Below are 24835 nucleotides of genomic sequence, written 5' to 3' on the forward strand. Positions count from 1 at the left end.
CTTTGATGGATATCTTTCATATCTATCATCAGTTCTGCTTCCAGTTGCACCCCTAGATCTTGGATAGAGATTCAGGAGGGGCCTGTTTTGCAAACAAACGCTTATATTGTACCTTTAGAAAGGCCGCCAGACAACTGAGCAGTATGTTATTTGAATTATAGCCGTTCATAGACTGTTCTCATAACATAGATTCTTCTAGCAACAACTGCCTTTACACAATGTTATTATTAATCTTCACAATGGCTTCTCCAACTTTCATTTTTCTTCCCTCTCCAGAAAAAGCAAGCACAGTTCTTTGAAAACATTGTGAAAGTCATTCGACCAAAGCCTGATTACTTTGCAGTTGGATATTATGGACAGGGATTTCCAACATTTCTTAGGGTAAGTAAAAAAAAATAAAAAGTAACCGGAATCAACGGCCAAGCAGAGTTGAGATTAAATAGATGATTTTGGGTTCAGAGCACGGCAGTCAGTCTTCAAGGGAAAGCAGGAAATTTCTGGTCGACTATGACCATAATTATCCCAAAATGTTTCTTTTAAAAGCCTTTTCATGTAAGACACATGTTTATTTTTATATTTAGTGGTCCTTTGAAGAGAGCGTGTCTCGGTAATCCATTAAAAGGATCAGCTTTTTTTTTTTTTTCATTCCATTGTACTATGAATCCATTTGTGAAATGGCAGAGAATGGTCAGGTATCTCTGTAATGTCAGGCAGCACCCTGCCACCAGCTATCTGGTCTGCATAGAAATTCAATCTGTAGGCCCAACAAGCAATTCTGCAGCTTAGACATCTAACGTGTGTGTTAGAGGAGTGAATGATGCCAGCTGGGAATTGCATTTAGGACATCTTTATTTATCGAGGCCAGATTTTCCTTCACAATCCAACGGGTCTGCGTGTGTGTGTGCCGCAACGCATTTAGAATGTTTCACAAATCATTGCGCAAGGGGTCGTTTTGTCACTACCGTACATTACCGAGGAGTGGTAATGTTGGATTGCCTCTGTAATGCATTGCTGACAAAGAGTTTTATTTTAAATTAAGCTTCCCTAGCCTCCTGCTTTCAATTTGTCTTTGGCACCCTTGTCAATAATTTACTTTTTGTGCATTTATGTTTGATGAATTCACCTTATATAACTCACTGGATGGGTTTTTTTTTTATAGTGTGTACGAAAGCTGCAATAAGTTAAAATTTGTACAGAAGTAGGTCAGCAAAAGTAGGAATCCATTGCCTGCTGGCAATCTTATTAAATACGTTAATACCCTGTTTTATTTCTACCAGGATTGCCACTAATATTGAGCTGCAAACATTAAATAAAGGTCACATGGGCAAGGCATGTTTGTGTCTGCTGGCTGTTTGTATTAGCACAGTATTTAGATTGCCAGATTAAAAAAAAAAAAAAAAACCTCTTTCTTCCTTTCTTAAAGGAACACTCCCTCCAGCATTCCAAATAGATGAAAGAAGGAACACTATTTTTATGCAGTTTACCTTTTACCCTTTTGCTGCTAATCTGATGAACCTATTTGACTTGCCAGTTTGCAATGGAGGGGAGGTGTGTCACAAAAACACCCACTACATGTTCATTGCTGTCATTCAGCTACAGAGAGCTTGATGTATCTAAAGTGTCAGTGCTTAGAAATTGGTGAGGTTCAGATCTGTTTTGGATCATTGAATCTGATTGGTGACATGTCAAGCGATGGAATTTTACATGCTTCAAGAAGCAGACCCACCAACACATAAGGAGTGGATTACATTGAATACAAGTTAAGATGGATTGTTCGGAGTTTGATTTACCCTAGTGCCATATTTCCTGGAAATCATCAGACATTCATAATGTGGTTGAACTCATTCTCTGAATTTGCTTTTTTAAGGCAACTCCAGTTATAACTACTGTTTTTTGGCATGTAGATTTCGTAGTACATGTCTTTCAGCAACATCAGTTTAGAGTTTTTGCATGTTGGTGCCAAAATGTCTTTGAATTATGCACTAATTAATTGCACTAGTAGTTCATAGTACAGTGTTTTATTTCATGACAGTTTACGGTATTTATCTTAACAATATTGCCACAAGGACATTGGCTGAGATGAGACTTTCAGGGCGTAAGTAATATTAGTTTGAGTTTAAGAGCCAGTTCACACCGGGGCGACTTAAAGTCGCCCCGACTTTGAAGTCGCCCGTGCAGCACGACTTCATCGCGGCTTGCAAACTACTTCTCTAATAGAAGTCAATGCAAGTCGCTCCGACTTCGCCCCCAAGTAGTGCAGGAACCTTTTTCTAAGTCGGAGCGACTAGAGTCGCCCTGATTAGAACGGTTCCGTTGCACAGAATGGAGCGCTACTTGTGAGGCGACCAGGTCGTCTGACAAGTCGTGGCAGTGTGAACCGGCTCTTAGAGGCCAAGTGATATAAGTTTAGGAACTAGGATGTTATGTTAAGGTTTAAGTGACCAGGTAAGGTTATGGGTTAGCTTGTGGGTTAGGGTATGGGGTGAAATATTATGCTTGGGGGCTAGGATAAAATTGATGTTTAGGGTCCAGGTGAGGGTACGTTTAGGGCTAGTGTATAGGTAGGGGAAATTGTGAAGCTAGGTTTAGGTATACGAACAGGTGAGAGTAGATTCATTGTTAGGGCTAGGGAGAAGTTAGGTTGAGGTTTTAGAGGCCAGGCCCGGTTACGTACTAGGTTGAGGATAAAATAGAGGAATTTACTTAGAATTAGTTTTCTTTGGTGTGACGTGTGGAGAAATTAGTGGTGCACCAAAATCTGAAAATTCAGGATGATCTTGGCTGAAAACCAAAATGGACAGTTTTTTTTAAAAGTTTAATTAATGTGGCTGGTGATCTTGCATTGAAGTCAATGGGACGCAGCATGCCCTTTTCGGCAACTTTTTTCCCCTATTTTCGACCGATATATCGGTGCATCCCTAACAGAAATAACACCTGCTGCAAGTAATTTGGTACTGAAACTCCAGTGCCCAAAACAACATAAATTGAAAGACCATGAACTGCAGCTTGAGTGGCCCAGACTTATTAACTTTTAGACCCCGTTCACATAGGGACGACCTGTGAAGTCGCGGTGCACCTCGGCGCGACATGCACGGACTTCATATCATTGAAGTCTATGCAGGTCGCCTCCAGGTCACCCCAAAGTAGTACAGGACCCTTTTTCTAAGTCGGAGCGACTTGTGTCGCTCCTATTAGAACGGGTCCTGTGCTAATCTATGAAAGGCGACCCACCGCGACTTGTCAGACGACCAAGTCACCTGACAAGTCGCGCTAGTGTGAACCGGGTCTTAGACTTTGCTGCTTATTTCTCTTGCCATTTGTGTGTCCTGGATTACCTGGCAGGTACGTAGTGTACTGAATGTAGTACAAGAATGTTGAAGCTAAATTGGTGGTGCCAGAGTCAGGGTACTTGCCTTAATTAAAGATCAGTATTTTGTTTTTCTCACACCATTTTATAGAGAAAAAAATATATTTAAAATAAATAAAGAAGTGAGTTACAGCTAAGGAGACAGCCTCCTGTCCTTTGGAAAAAAAAAAGTCTCTCAGAAAACGCCTGCTCAGTGCTAGGGGCTTTTCTGTACCGTTCTTTCCAGAAAATAACATGATGCGGGAAATCTCAGTGGTTTATGTGACTAATGCCCCGCACACACGTCCCGAATGCCGGCCGAACGATCGGCCGTCTTTTGTCCGGTGCTGTCCTGTCGGCTGAAAACTGCAGAAGACTGCACATGAATTTTGTCGGCCAACAACAGCCGACTGCCGAAGTGATGTCATGTGATGGTTAACTTTCCGTGTGTTTTTTCTTTTCTGAGCATCCCCAGTCTTGCTAATCGGCTGTTTGTCGGCCGAATTCTGTACTGACTGGCGAACAATCGGCCGTTCTGGTGTTGGCCAACAAAAATTTTATTGCCTGCACAACAGATTCTGTTCGGCCGAAAAGTCGCCGTCGGTTGTCGGAAGCATCATACTAACAAGCCGACAATCGGCCGATCGTTCGGCGGCCGAATATTTACGGCCGACAATCGCTACGTGTGTACGGGGCTATAGTTGCATCATTTGGTTGAAAAAAGACACAAGTCCATCTAGTTAAACCAATAGAAAAAAACACACACAAATAGAAAACCTCCATATACACAATCATATACCCACAAATGATCAAGATGAAGGCAAAAACCCCAAACACAGCATGATCCATATTGCTCCAGCGAATTAAACAAATGACTTCCTGATTCTTTAGGAGGCAATCAGATATTCCCTGGATCAACTACTCCTGGTGCTAATACCTATTAAATATAGGTATTCAGGTATATTTTGTGGACTTCGGAAATAATCCAGGCCTTTTTTTTAAATACAATCTACTGAGCTGGCCAGAAACCGCTCTTGTCTAAGTCTATTCCACATTTCCACAGCTCTTACTGTGAAGAAGTCTTTCCATATTTGGAGGTTAAATATTTTTTCATCTAGACTTGAAAGTGCCCCCTTGTCCTACTGTGATGGCCTTAAAATGAATAACTTTCCCCCAATTCACGATATGGACCACTTATGTATTTATACATGTTGATCATATCCCCCCTTAAATTCCTCTTCTCAAGAGAGAATAATTTCAGTTCCTTTAATCTTTCCTCATAGCTGAGCTCCTCCATGCCTCTTATCAGTTTGGTTTCTCTGCACTTTCTAGAAGTCTCCAATAACCTTTTTGTGAACTGGTGCCCAAAACTGAACTGCATATTCCAGATGAGGTCTTGCTGATGTTTACAGGGGCAAAATGATCTCTCTCTTTCTTCTCTTTCTTCTCTCTTTCTTCTCTCAATCTCTCTCATCTATACCTCTTTTAATACAAGAAAGCCTTTTGCTAGGTTTAGAAACTGCAGCTTGGCATTGCATGCTATTACTAAGTCAATGATCTACCAAAACACCCAGATCTTTCTCCACTATTGACTCCCCCTAGTATGTATGAGACGTGCATGTTTTTAGCCAAATGCATAACTTTACATCTATCAACATTAAACCTCATTTGCCACACAGTTGCCCAATTAAACAGCGCATTGAGGTCGGCTTGGATACGGGAGACATCCTGTAGGGATGTTCCACTGCATAGCTTGGTGTCATCTGCAAATACTGAAATGGTACTTTTAATCCCAAACGCTTTATCATTTATAAATGTTTTAAAAAGGCTGAGGTTGACTTGCATCCTTCCTTGGGGGGGTGGGTAAGTTGCTGCTGCTAAACTGATTAAAAACGGGTTCGTTTTACCCATTACTCTTCAAGGAACTAGAAAAAAAGCGGATACTTGCTTTAGATTAACTTTATTTCAAAGAAATTCCAATTAAACACTTCACTAAAAAAACTTTCTTTACCTAATCTGTTCCAGGCAGAGTCTTTTTTGTTTTTTTTGCCACACACCTTGAATGTGGTTGAGCAATAACTATATGTTCATACAATTATTCTTTAATTTGCCTCTCTCCCCCTTCAGCACTGCTGCTCAAAGTCTTATACTCACCTATTCATGCTCCTGCCAGGTCCACACTGTGCAGCCCATGGATAAGCAGAAAAATTGCATTCATTCCTATGAAGAGTCCATCTATCGTTGAGACGCATGATAGGCGACCTTTTTATAGAAATGTTATGAAATTTGCAAAGAAAGATTGCAGTTGCAAAATGGCTAAATCTTTAAGAGAGTTGTATCAATAACTGAACAATGGGATCTGATGAGTTCCCATATGGGTTTAGTTCCCATACTTTCATTGTCGATTAGTAATCATATTAAGTAGCCAATCAGAATGTGGGAACTTAAACTTCAGATTTTGTATCTGGCTGTGAAATAACAAACCCATAAACCTCCCACTGTCACTCTGCCTCAGAAAGGAAATAAATCCATTTAATAGGAAATCCTTCTCAGTTACCTATCTATACAAACACCAAAGAAAATAGCATTTTTGTTTGACCTCTCAGAAAATTGCTTTGAAAGGCGCTTTATTATTCAAGGGCCGATATTCTTAAATTTGGGTCTTAAGAACTGAAGGAAGAACGTTTTTTTTGGGTTGTGTGATCTGCGCACTTAAATCTGTTTTTACCTTCTGTTTTGCAGAACAAAGTGTTCATCTACAGAGGCAAAGAGTACGAGCGACGGGAAGACTTTGAGGCTCGGCTGCTAACCCAGTTTCCCAATGCGGAAAAGATGAAGACAACTTCTGCACCAGGAGATGACATCAAGAACTCTACTGGACAGTGTATCCTTGAATATAAAGTTGTCTTCTACTAAAAAAGGAATGGCATAATGCAGTAAACCATAGCCACCAATCAGAAATCCACTTTCATTCTCCTAACATGGGCCTGAAGGGTGGAAAGAAAGTGATTGATTGGACAGACACGATACTGTATTTTATAGCTATGTGCACATTAACAAATAGAACAGTTAGTATGTAGACCATTGTGTGAAAATGTCAAGTTTAGGTCCTGTGTTTAGCAATAATCAGGCACTGTAGGAGTTAATAACGGCTGAAAGATGTCAGTTTTGCCTATTTTCTCTAGCAGTGGTCGTCTCTACATTTGGTGCTGATTGTTTCCCATGGACTATGGTAAGAGGGGGAAATGTGAAAAACAAATTTATAACAGCGCTTAACACCAAAAATTACAATAGTGTCGTTAATAAGTGACAAAGTATGCAGCTGCTGTGCATCCAAGAAAAATCTTTGGAAAACGTATGTAGTGATTGAATTATAACAGCGCTAGCAAAAATCATTAAGACCAATAAATAGTGAAATAAATAATATCGTGAATGCTATAAAACAATAAACACTTTTGAGACCTTAGAAACCTTTAAAAAACTTTTTTTATATATAAAAGTCCCTTTTATGGTGATCAAAGTGCTCAAGTGCAAATCCTTATTCCTTGGTGCAATAAATAAGGTGCTCGTGTGCAGAAAGCCGTCCAAATAAGGTGCTCTCGTGAGTGACCCTCCAAGTCCCCTACTCACCGCAATGAAGATATGTCAGTGCTTATAATATACAGGCTCCAATACTGCTCCAAGGTTTAGAAAAGGGCCTTTGATGGAATCGTTCCAATAAGATGGTATTCGTATATTCCAAACATATGCAATGAAAAGAAGGGGCCAATAGTGTAATACGTTCAAGTTTTTTTTATTCCCCAATAGTTAAATGTTGTACTTACTAGATAAAAGATCAAATTCGCATGGATGGACAGACCGGAACGCCGCTACGGCGTGCGTTCCACCTAATCCAGGAAGCTTAACCAGAAGTGACGATGCGTGGTTCGTGCGCCGGAAGTTACGTCAACGCGTTTCACCCTTCGTGTGGGCATTTTCAAAAGACCCTTTTCTTTTGAAAACGCCCACACGAAGGGTGAAACGCGTTGACGTAACTTCCGGCACACGAACCACGCATAGTCCCTTCCGGTTAAGCTTCCTGGATTAGGTGGAACGCACGCCGTAGCGGCGTTCCGGTCTGTCCATCCTTGCGAATTTGATCTTTTATCTAGTAAGTACAACATTTAACTATTGGGGAATAAAAAAACTTGAACGTATTACACTATTGGCCCCTTCTTTTCATTGCATATGTTTGGAATATACGAATACCATCTTATTGGAACGATTCCATCAAAGGCCCTTTTCTAACCTTGGAGCAGTATTGGAGCCTGTATATTATATGCACTGACATATCTTCATTGCGGTGAGTAGGGGACTTGGAGGGTCACTCACGAGAGCACCTTATTTGGACGGCTTTCTGCACACGAGCACCTTATTTATTGCACCAAGGAATAAGGATTTGCACTTGAGCACTTTGATCACCATAAAAGGGACTTTTATATATAAAAAAAGTTTTTTAAAGGTTTCTAAGGTCTCAAAAGTGTTTATTGTTTTATAGCATTCACGATATTATTTATTTCACTATTTATTGGTCTTAATGATTTTTGCTAGCGCTGTTATAATTCAATCACTACACAAGAGGGGGAAATGATTGGCTACTCTTAAGCAACATTCTGGCTCTTGTTGTACTGTGTGCCTGCTGTGGCTTACCTGTGAATTTATCAGCGCATTATGCTTGTAGAATAATGAACAGAAGCGCAATGGGCAACAAAGGAGAGGAGAGCTAATGGAGAGATGTATAACGCAAAACAAATTTTTATGACAAATGGTCACCAATACAGAAAAGCCACTATCTTCAACACACTGCATTTACAATATACTTTATACATTCATACATGTCACTCATGTATATGTCTATGTGCCTTTAAATAGAATACTGCATATTGTATTTGAGCAGTGCCCAAGGTTTTTTTTTTTTTGATCCAAGTCGCAATGATTTGCCAGGTTGGCGTCATTGAAGGGAACCTAGTAGTATTTTTATATTGTCTCTCCTAAAGGTCTGTTACCTTGACAGGTTCTCTTCAAATTAGTATCCTTCAGCAGATACAGGCCTTGTCTTTATGATTGGAACCAGCTAACCTTTGGCTACAACTTTTTAAAATACAAGGGTCATTTATGAAACCAGAAACAGCTGTGTATGGAAGCCAATCAGCTTTTACCTTTCATTTTCAAAGCTTAAGGGCTCTTTCACACACAGAGTCCACCAGGCAGACTCCTTTTTTCTCAGCGGGGGATTGATCTACCGATCCCCTGCTGAGCAGGCCGATGACAGCTGTGTCTCCGCACTATGTGCGGAGACACAGCTGTCAGGTCCCCATGCATCTCTATGGGGGAATCGGATGGGAACGGACCGTCTATCCGCTGTCCGCTGGACAGATGGAAAATAGGGTTTCCATCCGTCCAGATTTGACGGATCAGGAGTCAGCTGACATCCAATGACCCATAGAGATGCATGGGGTGACCGTTCGGATCTGCCAAAAAACTGACAGTCGGATCTGAACGGTCCGCCTGTGTGAAAGGGGCCTTACGGAACAAACTGAAGCTGATTGGTTACTATGCACACCTGCTCCAGATTCTGTCTGCTCCGTTTTTGTTAAAATCCCCTCATATCTAAAAACAAAAACTTTTTGTTTTGGATAAAAAAGGAAATGGTTAAAACTCCCTGACAGGTTTTTTTGATTGGGTCTGTGTCCTATTGGGGAGATTTTCCTTCACTTCCTGTGTCATAACACACTAGGAAATGAGAGTCTCTTCAAGCTAAGGGGAATCTTGTCTTGGACAGATGTCACTGGGACGGCTCTGCCCATGGACAAATTCCCCCTCTATCCCTGTTTTCGGTTGGGTTTTCTCACACTTTAAGTCCCCATGACCATGATTACCAGGACAAATAAGAGGGTAAATTTCCTTTGTGGGAACATAGACCAGGATAAAAACCTGACCGGGGCTGGTAACCCCTTCCTTGATTATAAAAGATGAAAAAAACATTTTGGATTTAGATGCACATTAATCAAAGATGGAAATTATTTTCTCAGCATTTTCCTTTACTTTCTGACAAACAGATATTCAATGTTTCACAGTGAAACCACTTCTTGAATTGCCCCCGAAGTTTAAGAATAAGCATGTCTCTGAGCAGATACTAAGGTAGATTATTATTATTATTATTATACATACCAGATCTGGTGTTCTGCTGGCTTTTACAGTTTGCAAATGTAACTGCACCTTTATTTTTAATTTTATTTCCTCCCAAAGGTTCATAGATGGCATTAGTAGGATGACGTTGCAAAAAAGAAAACCTCTTATGATTATTTAACTGATGTCTCCACAGTTTGTTAGCAAAGCTTATATTCATCTACTGAATTTACGTAATTCCTCTTTGTGATCATACAGTAATCCCCAGGAGGGCTAAAATTGTGCAGCAGATGCGAAAAAGATGTTACATAATAGTGAGCTAGTGCTGGCTCACCCATGCAGATTTGTGCGTTGTTACAGTGTGTAAAGGGAGGGAGGCAGGGTACCCCCCCGGGACACAGAGCAGCATACTATCGCAGTACGTCACAATCATGCTCTAGCACTGGGGTAAGAAAAACAGTACATCATGCAGCCCTATATAAGAAGCACTACATACTACCCCTTTTAATTTAAAAAGCAGAATATTGTTAAAAACTGTTGTAGCTACATTTGCTTATTTTTACATTAGTTACTTGGATTGGAACAGCTATTTTACAGTTCAGGAACTGACTCACTGGAAAGTTTTGTGTCTGTACCCACCCCCTTCACTTCATCACCCCGTCAGTGCAAAAAGGGGGAGTTCATATTACATCACAGGAGCAGATTTGGTTTAATTCGATCCTGTTTAACCACTTAAGCTATAAAAAGTTTTACCTCCTTCATAATCTACATGCAGCGCTGTACCCAAATAAAATTTATATCAATTTTTTCACACAAATAGAGCTTTCTTTTGATGGTTTTTTGTAATTATGCGAATGAAAAAAAGACATTTTGAAGGGGAAAAAAAAGCAATATTTTTTACTTATCGATTACAAATTTAAAGAAAAAAAATCACATTTCTTTATAAATTTAGGTCAAATTGTATTCTGCTACATGTTTTTGGTGAAAAAATCCCAATAAGTGTATATTACCACTATAATAATGTGTATATTGATTGGTTTGCGTAAAAATTATACAGCGTCTACAAATGATAGAGTGAATATTTACTGGAATTTTTTTTTTTTTTTTTTTTGTTTATACTCGTAATGGTGGTGATCAGCGACTTCTAGTGGGACTGTGTGAGGTGGAAAGTCTGACATTAACTGACACGAGGAGGGAACTGACTAACTGACACTGACATTACCAGTGATACTTAGAAAGTTATTGGTGATAATGCTTTACACTGTCACTGTACAAATGGCACTGGCTGGGAAGGGGTTAACATCTATGGGCAACCAAAGGGTTAACTGTGTGCCTGACAATGTTGTAATGTGTGCTGCTTTTACTAAGAGATGTGGTTGTTTTTTCTCCCTGCAAAGAACATCCATATTGCTGCTATGTGTACAAAGCCCTGTGTTGTTAGAAACCACAGGGCTCTGTTCTTTGATTCGCTGAGCTGATCAGCATGTCCTGGCCATAAATCATTGGCCGGGACCTGCTGACTGACTTGTGCTGTACTGAATGACACTACAGGTGGGGCAGCAGGTGTGTGCGCGCCCCCTACCTGGAAATGCTACATCATGTACCTGATCCAGCATAGAGCGACTGCCCTGCTGCAGTATTTTTACATAGGGTTAAAGCCTAACTGTGGCTTTAGTTTAAATCCACTAAATATATTCCAGCTGCATCAAAACAAAAGGTGTTCAGTGTCTTGCATTTTGTTACTTAAGGCGTGCACAGCTGAGTAAAAAGCCGGTCCCCTGCCAGCAGCTGGGATCCTTGCTCTGTGGGGAAGCAATGGTCTGATTAAAAAGGTTCAGGCTCCTGCTGATTGAGAGCCATAGTGTTGCAAATAGCAAAGCTCATGTTCTCTGCTAATTGAACTTTGGTTCTAACTCACCAAGGAGTGCGTTATGGTGCCCATACACTAAAAGAAAAATCGTTCAAAGATCTGTCATTTGTCATGACAGTTAGTTTGTTTTTCATCCATTTAGTGGGCACAAATTGAAAATCAGGTGTGCCGGTTTTTTTTAAGCCAAAAAGTTAAAGGAAAAGTTTGGAAAACTTCTGTCGAACGGGACAATAAATTGCAAGGTAATTGTTTTTCTCGCCCATTAAAAATTGAACAGTTGGTACTGTGTATATGTGACCCAGAAGTAAAAAATTAATGAGAAACGGATTTATTGTTCGCACTTCGGCCATTACATGATGGCAATATCATTTGTTCCCACGACCGTGTGTTCGTTTTTTGAAAATGCGTTTGAATAAAATTTTGACTGGTGTATGGCTAGCATTAGTCCTTTGCAAACAGACCATTGCGTTCCAACAAAAAGCAGGGGTCCTCCTCGGTAGCATGCTGGCAGGGGACAGGCTTTTCCACTCAGCTGTGGCTGGATTTTAAAGAAAACAAACCGTAGGACTTTGTTCACCTTTTGATTTGATGTACCTGGACTTTTTTTTTTTTTAATTTTTCTGAGCTTTACAACCCCTTAAAATAAGTAAACAAACACCTGAAAGACAAACACATAATGAGCTAGTATGCATCACATACTAGCTCATTATGAAATACTTGAATGAGATACTTGAATGAAATTCTTACCTTAGAACGAAGCCCCGCAGTGCCGAAGGCTCACCTCTCTCACGGGTGACATGTTTGGTCGCCCTTCTTCCGGGTTTGCGGCATCCGGCCATCTGATTGACTGGAGCCGCGATGAGGTCACTCCTGCGCATGCGCGCGGGAGCCGACATTCACGGCACAGGGCTCTGAAGGAACGGATGCAAAGTAAATATCTCCTAAACGGTGCGTGTTTAGGAAATATTTACAGTACCTATAGGTAAGCCTTATCATACACCAGGGTCCTGTTTATTTTTTTGAAGTTGCCATATTACTGGCTAGAAGTGTATACTTATACTTACTGTGCTGTGTGTTTGTGTGTGTATATATATATATATATATATATATATATATATATATATATATATACTGTACACACACACATATTAAATGCACATATCTATATTGTATTTGTTTATGTACAGGCACATTTGGCAATGTCATGACATATATGGCCAATATAGTTCAAATTTACTGAGATCTGTCTGTACATATTAAAGCCATTATAATGAATGTTACATTCATTTTTTTCTCTTTTGTTTGAATATGCTACTGTTACCTCGATACATCTTTATACAGACAGACTGTACCTGGCTCCTCGTGTTTCCTACACCCCCATAGGCTGCCATAGCTGTAGTTACACGCTTGAAGCTTTTTGTAAGCTGGAGATAAGTGTAGAAAATCGGCAAACAGCTGCTGTTAAAGGGGATATCTACCAAGTGAGGATTTATGTTATTTTTAGAAATGGATGATTTTGGCAGCGGGCTCTTTGGACCTAAGCTGCCAGCTCCACCTTCTGCTGCAGCCTATCCAAGTGTGAAGGTCAATATTGTACAACAGTGTTGTTATCTTGTTCTTGCACACTTATGACCCAAGTAATATTTTCAACACCAGATTGAAAAATGCACTTAAGCTGCATTTTACATGCTTGTCTACATCAATTAAAATATCACATCAAATATTTATTTTTTCGGCCCATTTTGCACCTGAACTGCTTTCTCACAGTTCCCTGTTATAATATGAACCTGCCAATAGATATTAGATGGTAGTTGGTTGTGTATGTACAGTCTGACTGCCCTCAGGTAGCAGGATGGGCTGGGCCTTGGCAGAGCATTTTATGAATAGAGAGGAGACTAGTGCCCCTTAGCCAAGAGAGAGGGAGAGATAGCAATTAAAATAGACTTTCTACAGTCTCTGATCCCCCCCCCCCCCCAGAACAGCATCTAGGTAGGAAGGATAAGAGGCTCCCATTGGACCTGAGATCACTGCTCGGTTATGTCAAAAGCGAGTAAATCTGGTGATTGCCATCTCATTTATATGGTATCTTAAAGCAAATCTGCTATCAGTGGATATTTGTGAATCTCTGATCTTTAGTTGGTATGTATCAATGAAGCCTACCTCTCAAGGATTGTGTACGTTTTGATTATTTACTTGTATTCTCTCCTTGTCGAGCTGTAAGGCTATTCTATGTACTGCCTGAGCTCAGTACTAATAACTGACAATGGTCTGAATTACATGAGAAAAAACAAAAGATAGCCCTGTGTTTAGGCAGGAGTTTGGTCAGCCTGGATGGAGGCTTTGCTTTTTTTTTTTTTTTTTTATTCTGCTCTGACAGGTAGGGAGCTTACAAATGGCTATTTTTAACTGGTCCTTTTTAACCACTTGACCGCCAGAAGATTTTCCCACTCTTCATGATCAGGCCATTTTTTGCTATATGGCACTGAGTAACTTTAACTGATCATTGCGTGGTCATGATGCAACGCTGTAGATAAATGAAATGTATGTAATTTTTTTTCCCCACAAATAGAGCTTTCTTTTGGTGGTATTTGATCACCTCTGTGTTTTTTTTTTTTCACTAAAAACAAAAAAATGCCCGCTGACAGAACAGAGCTCTGTATTGTTTATATAGGCAGAGCTTTATCCCATTCCTACTCGCCGATCAGTGGGTGCCAGTGGACATCCATTGGCCGGCACCCCCTGATCAGCTAGTGCTGTGACTAATCAAGTGGCGGGCACCCCCTACCCAGAACAGCAGAATCACATATATACACGTGATTCTACACAGCCGAACCACACTGTAGCAGTAAACCTACATTCTGCGGTCAGCAACTGGTTAAAGGAATATGTCAAGGCAAGTTTTAAAGAAATGTATATATTTCAGATCTGCAGTATATGCACATTTTCCCCAATGTTTATCCAATGTTTTTCCCTTGAAACATGAAAAAAAAAAGCTATTGATGCGCCAGGTATAAAGTATATAGTGTACATACCTTACTGCTTGAGAACACCTTTTTTTTTTTAGCTGTGAATTCCTAAGCACATGGTGTCAGCCCTGCCTACTTAATTTTTGATGCATTACAATAAACAAAGCTATGCCCTCATCTCCTCGCTCTGCCTCATCTCCATAATTTCTCCTCGTGCACAGGAAGTTATTAGCTCGCTCACAAGCTTTTTGGTACAGGTACTTGTTTGCACTTATGGAACAGATATGATCACATTCTTTCAGTGGTATATTTAATAGACTAAAAGGGAGCAAAAGGAGAAAACATTGTAGGGGTTTACATACGCTTTAAGAGCCGGTTCACACTACCGTGACCAGAAAGTTGCCCCATGAAGAAGCGACTTTTTAGCGCAACTTGTGCACAGACTTAAATGATAGGCGACTTTGTCTGTGGGGAATGGCTAATCTTTTTCTTCTTCCTGAAAAGTCTGATCATAGTCGCTTGAAAATAGATAAGGATCCGACTTGGAGGCGACTCCCATTGAAGTCTATGTGCACAAGTCGGATAGAGGTCGCCTTGAAGTAGTACAGGAACCTTTTCTGAAGTCGGAGCCACTTCAGTAGTGCATATTAAGACGGCTCTCATTCATTTACATTGAATTTGTAATGACAAGAGACTTGGGGCGACTTGAGGTCACACAAGTCGCGTCCCAAGTAGGAGTAGTGTGAACCGGGTCTTAGGCCTCTTTCACACGGCCGCTCCGGTGTTTTGCTCCGCTGCGGGACTTTTTTTTTTTTCCACGGAGCGGATGACATTTGTGTCATCCGCTCCGTGTGTCCGCATATCATCCCATCCGTTTGCGGATGATATGTGGACATAATGTAAGTATATGGCATTGCGGATGTCAGCAGATGACACCGCTGACATCTGATTTTCCTTCCTTTCCCTTTTTTGAACGGAGGAAAAATAGGGTTCTGTTCCGTTCCAAAAAAACGGAACAGAACTGAAAGGAAGAAAATCGGATGTCAGCGGATGCTATTCCGCTGACATCCGCAATCCCATAGACTTACATTATGTCCGTAAATCATCCGCAAAAAAATAGGATGATTTGCGGACATACGGAGCGCCCGTGTGAAAGGGCCCTTAGATTAACAAAAAAAGGGTTCTCCTTCTTAATGCTTTGTATTGTTACAATTGTTTCAGTATGTATACTGTATCTACTAGTATAAATTGCTACAATATTTGTTGGCTCTTCATACAATTATGAGAATAGATATTTATAGTAAGTCTTGGCCACTTTCCATTTTAAATGCACAGTAAAACCTGTTCACTGGTATCACAGTAAAACTAGGAAAACTTTGTTTATCTTTATTTCTGTTCAATATTTAATTCTGTACAGGGCATTTAAAAAAGCAGTTTTTACACTGGGATTCCCTGCTGTATGGAGGGGTTCCTATGGGACATAGCGTGTGGCTGCTCGGAGTGTAGATTAGGGACTAAGTGAGGTATGTAAAGAGCGGTGTGCTGCAGCAATGTAGACACAAATGCCTGGGGCTATGTAATAGCCGGAGATAAGTCTTTCAGATGTGGTTCCTCGGGGACTTCATCCACAGGCATGTTTTCTACGCCGATCATTATGGAATGCCGAGACAGTTAAAACTCCTCTAAATTATTTTTTTACATCATTTACATTGAGCTGTGTTTGGGGAGAAAGGTACAGTCTGTTATCATGACATATTTCAATTTGTCAAGCTCATTAAAGCAAGGAGTTTCAATATTCTAATGCATAATAGCCTAATAGCTTTTTAATTACTCATAGGTGCTCCTGCATGCATGAGAAGGGTACCTGTCCTGTAGATCTGAGATTTAACAGACTGCAGGCGGTGGAAAAATCCTAACAACAAAGTACATTATTATAGTGTGCATAAAACCTATAAAAAGCAATTCATATATAACTCTCATGAACACAGTAGGTGCATTACCACTTGTGTAAAATGCAACAGAACTTAAAAATCAAAATGTACTTGGTGGAATATTATAAAGTGACCATGCAATAAACCATTAAGAAACAAAAAATCTAAATTCTTAAATGTCATATTAAAAAGTCCATCCGGATGTCATTCATGAAACTGCATCCACCGCTGACTCTTTACACCTACTTCAGTGTGTCTTCCCCAACCAAGTGAGCACACAAACTACTTACCAGAGCCAAAGGCCTCACAGATAAAGGCCATACATTTTTAATAATATGCTAACCGCAAACCGCACCCAGATTTGACAAAACCTCAGAGGTTATAGCTAATTGCTCCAGCTACCCGGTGACTCTGTACATCACGACGCTCAGTAAGTTGCAACAGCCGTGGGCAAGATTCGGATATATAAAATACTCTATAGTGTATTACCAAGTAAATATTGCTTTATTGAGAGATCTTCTACTTACAGTTTGATATTCCAATCAAACCTGAAGGCACAAAACTTTGCGCTAGGGATCACAACTGTGCATGGTGACGTCACTGTCAGAGACTCCATTCCATATGTGTTTTGCATAATAGTGTCCCCAGGGGATAGCCGCACCAGCTGGCTTGGAAGATTACACTGCCCCCCTAAGGATATCAATGGATCCGCTTAAGATGACAAAAAGAGGAAGATATTGGGGTTGATTTACTAAAACTGCAGCACTCAGAATCTTGTGCAGTTGTGCATGGTAGCCAATCAGCATCTAACTTCAGCTTGTTCAATTAAACTTTGACAATAAGGCTCCTTTCACACACTCCGTCCGTTGGACGGAGTCCGTTTTTCTCAGCGGGGGATCGAGCCGCCGATCCCCCGCTGAGCAGCAGGAGGACAGCTGTGTCTCCGTGCTGTGTGCAGAGACACAGCTGTCAGTTCCCCATACATCTCTATGGGGGAAATCGGATGGGAACGGACCGTCGGTCTGTTCTCATCCGATGCCATCCGATCCGCTGGACGGATGGAAAATAGGGTTTCCATCCGTCCAGATTTGACGGATCGGCTGACATCCGATGCCCCATAGGAATGCATGGGGGGACCGCTCAGATCCGCCAAAAAAACGGACAGGCGGATCTGAACGGTCCACCTGTGTGAAAGGGGCCTTAAACTTGGAGGCTGATTGGTTTCTGTGCACAGCTGCACTAGATTTTGACAAACTCTAGTTTTAGTAAATTTGCCCCACTGTCTCCATCCAGTCATAGAGGTATCCATACAAGCAAGCCCTATGATTTTGTCCTTCTCTGCATAATATCACACATGATATGCCTATGCATATGATGCACAAACAGCCTACTACCATAAGGGTGGAAGCGCTGCTCTATCTCAGAGATCACAAGATCAGTCACCCCGCACAAGGAGAATAAACTGCAGTGACCGGTCTTTATTACAAGAAACTCCTGCACAGAGGCAAAGTTTTGCATTGGATTACTGCACAGATCTAGAAGAAATACACAAAGCACATCAATATTGAATTAAGAATGCACACCACTCTTGTTGAGTTCTGCCTTGGGTGGTTGTCTATTCCTGCCCTAAGTATGTTCAAAAATGCACGTTGAAATCTGTGGGCTCCTTAATACTCATGCTTAAGCTCATCAGTTTAATTACTGACACACATGTACTATAGGGCTTGGTATACACACCAGAGAGAAAAAAAAAAAACAACACAATGGCATGGGTGCAGACCTGAAAACTATAGACGTATAACCTCTGGGGTCATTGAGAAATTAAAAAAAAAATGCAATTAGTTAAACTTAGTTATTGACCAAAAACAATCTGCCTATTATCTTGCATTACACTTATATGTAACACAAGCCTGTTATTTTGCTGAGTTCGTAATCATAACCGAGCAGAATGCAAAATCTTGTTTCTCCTTTCCTTCGCAAAAAGCATAGATAAGAGCCAGCCAAATATAAGGAAACCACACAATGGACAGCCAGCCTAGACACTGATAACTTTGCATGTTTTTTATTTATTTTTTTACAATGTAAAATGTGTGTATATATGATTCATATGTTTTAGAAAGCCCTCAGAAATGAATACAACACAATCTTCTCAATAGAGTGTTGCATTTATACTTCATTATAAAACCATGGACAATGGTCTCCCTCTTTCTGCTGCAGTTTCTGTAATGGGAAGATGGAAAATACAGCAGCCAGAGTGACTTCCCTTCCCTCCCTCTGGGTTAAATTGGATGTCCAAGGGTGAAACCTTGGCACCAAGAGTTATGAAAAGCCAGATGCTTATGCTGGCTAGAATTTACGTAAACTAAAGATTTACCTTGTGTACTGCTAACACTAATCACTGACCTCTTTGTCTTGTGTTTTTGTAGTTTTTACAGGGTGAATGAGGTTGTTCGATTCCAGTACTCCAGACCCATAAGGAAAGGAGAAAAAGATCCTGACAATGAATTTTCTGTAAGTAAGCTGGAGCATTACTGATACTCTATCAAACACATTATCTATTTGTACAGTACACAGGTAGTATATTCAGACACCATGGATTTTAGGCACGTATTTTTTGAGTAAATGCCCCCCTGGGGCACCTGCCCTATAACCCTAAATTACCCACAAGTCCTACTGTTTGAAGGTAATAGACCTCTTCTTTTTCACAGAGAAATCAGCTTCACTAGCTTATTGTTACAATTCTTCAATCAACAGCTGACTGTCTTCAACACCTCACCTCGGTAAAACCTTGGGAATTGTACCCAGACCCCACGATGTGGGGACAGCCTGTAATGTTGCTTTGGGCACTGGGTCCTTCAAGGCTCCTGTAATGAGCCTTTTCCTCATACTTCACAATGACAAGTTTGTCTTAAGCTGGGTATATACATATCAAAATTCCGTCTGGTTCAGCAGGAATCCATCTGTACCTCTCTGTTCAAAAGAAGCTGACCATTAGACTGGCTTCTATGGAACAGTCCTGCTAATTAACCAGCATTTGATCAGCCCGCTGAAGCCAGTGCTGCGGTGGTCAGTGTATTTTGACAAGGTAAGGGGAGGGGGGTCCCTGCTGTCAAAATAAAATAAACATTACTTGTGTGGATGCAGGAATCTGTGAGTTTTCATTCAACCAACTAGCTGGACAAAAACAAAACCTCAAAGTGTGTGCCCAGCTTTAAGCCCAAGACCATCCTTTCTTCCAAAGAAGGTTTCAGCATTCCATCTCAATGAGGTCATTGTTCTGCCACCCTTGTGCCCTGCTCCTAAGCTTTCAAAGGAATGCCATCAAACAGATTCCCTGTTTGTTGTTTCCTTGGGACCTCGCAAGGTGCACCCTGCTTCAAAATCCATCATTGCATGGTAGATAGGGAACTTATGCTCTGAAGCAAAAACCTCCTCCTGTGCTGTTGCATGCCCAGTCCAGCACATCTGTAGGAGTTTCCTGGGCTTTTCAGAACCAAGCCTCTGTATTTCAACTGTGTAAGGCCACCACCTAGTCTTCTATTCATACCTTCTCAAAATTATGTGGATGCAGCTGTAGGCCATAAGGTTCTTGCATCATCACTCTGAACCTTTGACCCCCTGTTGTTTTTTTGGGCCTGTTGGCACAGTTCCATTTGCCTAGTTGTTGCCCACCCTTCGTATTCATTGTTTCGGTACATCCCATGGTTTATGAATATGTTGCTCGTGCACTGTATTGTATGGTTAAGATAAAATCATTTTTAACATACATGTAAATTGCATACCTTGGAGTACAGTACAGGACACCCACCCTTCCTTTCCCTGGTTTACTCTGCTTGTTACAAAACTTAGGACTCAGAGTGGGGTAGGTCATAAGGGAGGCATTCCATGGGGGGGCTTGTCCTCAAAAGCTTGCTAGTGTCTAATCACCTGAAGGTACACACTATAATCTATGGTGTATGTATATATTACCCGTGTCTTGTACTGTACTCCAAGATATAGAAGTTACAGGTAAGTCGAAATTATTTTATTGGTCAAATAAAGCACATTAAGCAATGAGGATTCAGTCAGATACCAGCAGGTGGAACTCAATTTGCCTGAGATATACTGTATGCACTGATCATAATAAAATGGGGGTGAAGGGAAATCTCTGTGATAGCTGACCAAAGTTAATCCTGTCAATCTCTGTTATGTCAGCTAGATAGAAAGTCAGGGCAAACGTATGCACTTGGGACATTGGCAACAATAAAATCCTTGAGAAATTCAAAGCCTTCTTTTATCTGTACAAAACAAAAAATACCCTAAAGTGAATGTAAGAAACAAATGATGGCTTAGTTCAATGTATATATATATATATATATATATATATATATAGAGTGTGTATTTATTTATTTTTTTTATACCCTCATGATCTTACCAGCAAAGTTGCTTCTTCTCATAGAGTACAAGCACTGTTCTTGTAGCGTGATGACCCTCTACTGCGTATAGCCAAGAACTACAGGCCAACATACCAAGCATGCGCTTCTCTAAAGCTGTGTTGCTTTACAATTATCTTTTGCATATATACTTCTATATGTTTTAAAAATATCTTTTGCCAAAAAAAACTACACAATTTCCACCCTGGATAGGTCTGAGCTTAAAGGGTAACTCCACTTTAGTGGGAGGGAGCGAAATAAAACAAGAAAAAAAAAGTATAGCGTATATAATTGGGACACAAGTCATATTGTCATTGAATGTTATTAAAAATTACCTTTCCTTTTCAATCTGCAGCCGCTCTAATTTTCTGCAAATGCAATGCAATATGGTTTCCTGGAGTTGTTCTGTACACAGAATGTGTACTGTCCACACCCCAGAAACATAATTTCCTGCTTGTTTGATTGGCTCACCACTTTTACCAGAAGTCTGCACTAAGATACAAGTCAGATTTCAGGCATCCCCTGGAACAAAAATGTAATTTTTGGTTAGATACTCCCAATAGGAACACGTCTACAGAGCCTCATTAGTGCTCTGTAGGTGCCACAGCTGATGGATAATCATGAAACCACTCCCATTAGATTAATTTTCCTACATGAGCACAGAGAAACACACAGGGATTTTTTCAGAAAACCAAAAGGTAGGACTCTGCAACAAAGGTAGTTCTAATCCTTGCAATGTACATAGATCACCCAGAGGGTAATGTTTTTTTTCTCAACAAAAGTGGAGTTACGCTTTAACTTGTAAAGAATTCAGGGTACTGTTTTAAAAAAGAAGTTGCTAAGAACGCGAAATGTAACTAGTTAGTATTTTTCCTCCCTTGTAATTTGAATGCTTCTAATTTAAAATCCAGTGTGCGACACCATTACAGAGGTATTTATGTGACTATGTCTCCTTGGATAAGAATAAGGAAACCTCCACTCTGTAATGGGACCTAATCTTTTTACTGGTTTAGATTTCCACAAATGTGACTTCGCACAGGTGACAAAACAGGTTGAAGATTTTAGGCTTTTCTGTGTTGTTTTTACTGACCCAAAGACCCATGACTAAATTATTTATGATGAATGTACAGGATATAATATGTAGCTAAATGTTTGTAGACATATTTGTATAAACTTGCTGGGTATCCCATACCAAAACTATAGGCAATAATTTAAAATTGCTGCCTATATAACATTCTCCAACAGGCTTTTTACAAAACGTTGGGGAATGGCTGTGGGAATTCATGTCCATTTAGCCAAAGGCATTTGTGAGATCGGGCACAATGTTGTTTAAGATGACCTGCCTTGCACTTAGCATCTCAATTCACCCTAGCAGTGTTCAGTAGGGTTGTCAGAGCTCTGTGCAGGCCTCCACACCAAACTTCTCAAACCATGTCTTTGTAGAAGTGAAATCTTCTAAACTGTCTTTGTATCAGTGGTGGCTGATCCAAAAGGGCGCTGGGGCTCCCGCCTCCCCCCCCCCCCCCACACTCTCCATGCGCCGGCCCCTAATCGCCATGTGGGGAGCCTGATGCATGGATTTCTATGAGTTTTTCTGTTTGTTTTTTTTAGAAGCACATAATTAGGGCCTGAGGCTCAAATTGGCTTCAAAAGGGTTGAGCTCAGGGCGCAGTGCACTGTGCCCCGAGCCCACCCACTTGTGACATTAGTGAATCAACATTCACTATTGTCTTCCTGCTCCTCCTCCTGGCCAATCAAGAAGCGGGTCTCAAGATCGGCTTGGCCTGTGAGGAGAAGCAACGGAATTGGCGGGGAGTCGGGACACATGTGAGTTCAGTCAGCACTGCAGATCGGGGGACAGCTCCTTCTACCCCCTTGGCTCTGTCTGCTCAGCTTCTATGAGATTGGCAACCTGTATGTATTTGGAAGCATTGAATCTCCTTTATTTCTCTTCTCTCTCTGCATGTTCGACCTGCATCCTCCCCCCTTCCCGATTATGCAATGCTGAAAGAGTATTTTATTATATGGGTTCTCTCAGTATTTGCCATAATAGGGGTCTCTCAGTATACATCCCATATATGGAGGGGAGGTCTCTCCCACTCTGTCAGTATATCCCATAATAGGGGGTCTCTCAGTATATCGCTTAGGGTGTCTCTCACAGTATATCCCATAATAGGGCCCCTGCTACCTATTATGTGTTATATTAGTACTAAGAGAGACCCCTTAATATGGGATATATTGGGAGAATATGTTCAAGCAAGTGAAATACAGGGAACCAAATGGGTGGAGGCTATAAGGGGTGGGGCTTCTGATAAGTGGGAGGGGTCAAAAAGGAAGGGCAGGGTCTGGCGCCCCACCATCTGAAAACTTCACCAGCTGCCACTGCTTTATATGCTGTAGTAACAGTACCCTTCACTGGAAACACCTGAACTCAATGATTCGGAGGAGTATCCATATTCTTTCGGCCAGAGCAATATTAATGTCCATGCCTGCTACTGTAATTTTATTAAAATATAAATGTATGTCTCTTGTAATTACAGAATATGTGGATTGAGAGAACGACTTTTTCAATAGTTTACAAGCTTCCAGGCATCCTGAGATGGTTTGAAGTGAAGGCTATGAGTACGGTAATTACAAAGTAAACTACAAGTAGATGACTGTTGGGAAGGCACACATTCCTGCATTTGAGACTGGCTGCTTGTTGCCTGCAGAACCGAGCAGCACTGAGAATCCCATGTTCAGCAGTACCACATCCATGTTTATAGTTACTGAAAATTATGGAGAGGAGTGCAGAGAGTTAGCCATGACAGTTCAGCAGCTTTATTGTTTGGCTGAGAGAGTCGTGACTTTGGAAATTGCAAATAGCATTTCAAATGATAATGGTCAGTATTTGGGTTAAATTGATTTATAGAGCTATATTGACTGTTTATGGACCGTCAAGGCAATCTCTTTCTGGCAAAACTGTTATTCAGCAATGTTTTTGAAATCCCAGCCTTGTGTTCCCCTTCTGGTAAGCTGGTCTCCCTCCCTTCTCTGTTGAGTTTGCACTACAGGCTGGGCTGAACCAATGAGGATTGTGCCCATACTTGGACAATTTATATTTATATCACCCGCAGTAAACACACTTTAGCATGGAGAGGAATTATATTGTGCTGATGAGATAGCTCATGGTGGAAGAGGATTCTGTGTCTGTATTATGTTGTAGAAATTGTACTATGAAGAACTCTGTGCAGTATGATACTAGAAAGAGCTTGAAGCCAGAAAGTTACTAGACGTTTATTGCTGCCCCATAAGTTTAAAATATACCGGGAAAGCTTTTGGTTTAATGTCTTTTTTTTCTTTCTCATTCTAGGTAGAGATAAGTCCACTGGAAAATGCAATTGAGACGATGCAGCTCACGAATGAAAAGATTAATAATATGGTGCAGCAGCACATGAATGACCCCAATTTACCCATAAATCCTCTCTCCTTACTCCTGAATGGTATTGTGGACCCAGCAGTAATGGGGGGATTTGCAAATTATGAGAAGGTAATTCTTTACTTGCTTTTGACACAGTGTGTATATTCTTTCTCTCTCTCTCTCTACATATTGAGGGGGATTTACTTAGACTAGAGCACCATAATCTGAAGCAGCTTTGCATGGCAACCAACTAGCTTCTAGCTTTCATTTTCAAATCTTAACTGAACGAGGTAAAGTTAGAAGCAAAGTGGTTTCTGTGCAGCTGTTCCAGATTTTAAAAATTTTCTCCCCTTGAAGTTCCAAATGTATTGTTAAGCATACAATGTAAATGTTTATCCTTCTTAAAGATCTTTGGATTCATCTATAGTTTTATTCACCTTCTTAATTATTTAAAAAAAGTAAAGGTGTCGGTTCCCCTGGGGTTCAGGCTTACAGTGAAAAAAAATAATTATTTGATCCCCTGCATATTTTGTAAGATTGCCCACTTAAAAAGAAATGAAGGGTCTATAATTTTCATCATAGGTGTATTTTAAATGGTAGAGAATATCAACAAAAATACATAAACAAATGCTATAAATGAAGTTGCAGTTCAGTGAGTAAAATAACTATTTGATCCTCAAGAAAAACATGACTTAGTACTTGGTGGAGAAACCCTTGTTGGCAAGCACAGAGCTAAGGCGTT

General features: G+C 40.6%; 1 protein-coding gene across 1 annotated transcript in view; it reads left to right on the top strand.

Annotated features, from left to right (window-relative positions):
• The window catches only part of DOCK1 (dedicator of cytokinesis 1), a 696032-nt gene that overhangs the window by 621941 nt on the left and 49256 nt on the right, over positions 1–24835 (top strand). Inside the window, exons 40-45 of the mRNA XM_082266717.1 lie at positions 277–381; positions 6089–6230; positions 9445–9526; positions 18708–18792; positions 23234–23320; positions 24046–24222. Coding sequence (XP_082122843.1) covers positions 277–381; positions 6089–6230; positions 9445–9526; positions 18708–18792; positions 23234–23320; positions 24046–24222 — 678 coding nt within the window. The remainder of the gene's footprint in view (positions 1–276; positions 382–6088; positions 6231–9444; positions 9527–18707; positions 18793–23233; positions 23321–24045; positions 24223–24835) is intronic.

The sequence above is a fragment of the Pelophylax lessonae genome (genome assembly GCF_965119305.1).
Source record: "Pelophylax lessonae genome assembly, chromosome: 9".
NCBI classification, from domain to species: domain Eukaryota; kingdom Metazoa; phylum Chordata; class Amphibia; order Anura; family Ranidae; genus Pelophylax; species Pelophylax lessonae.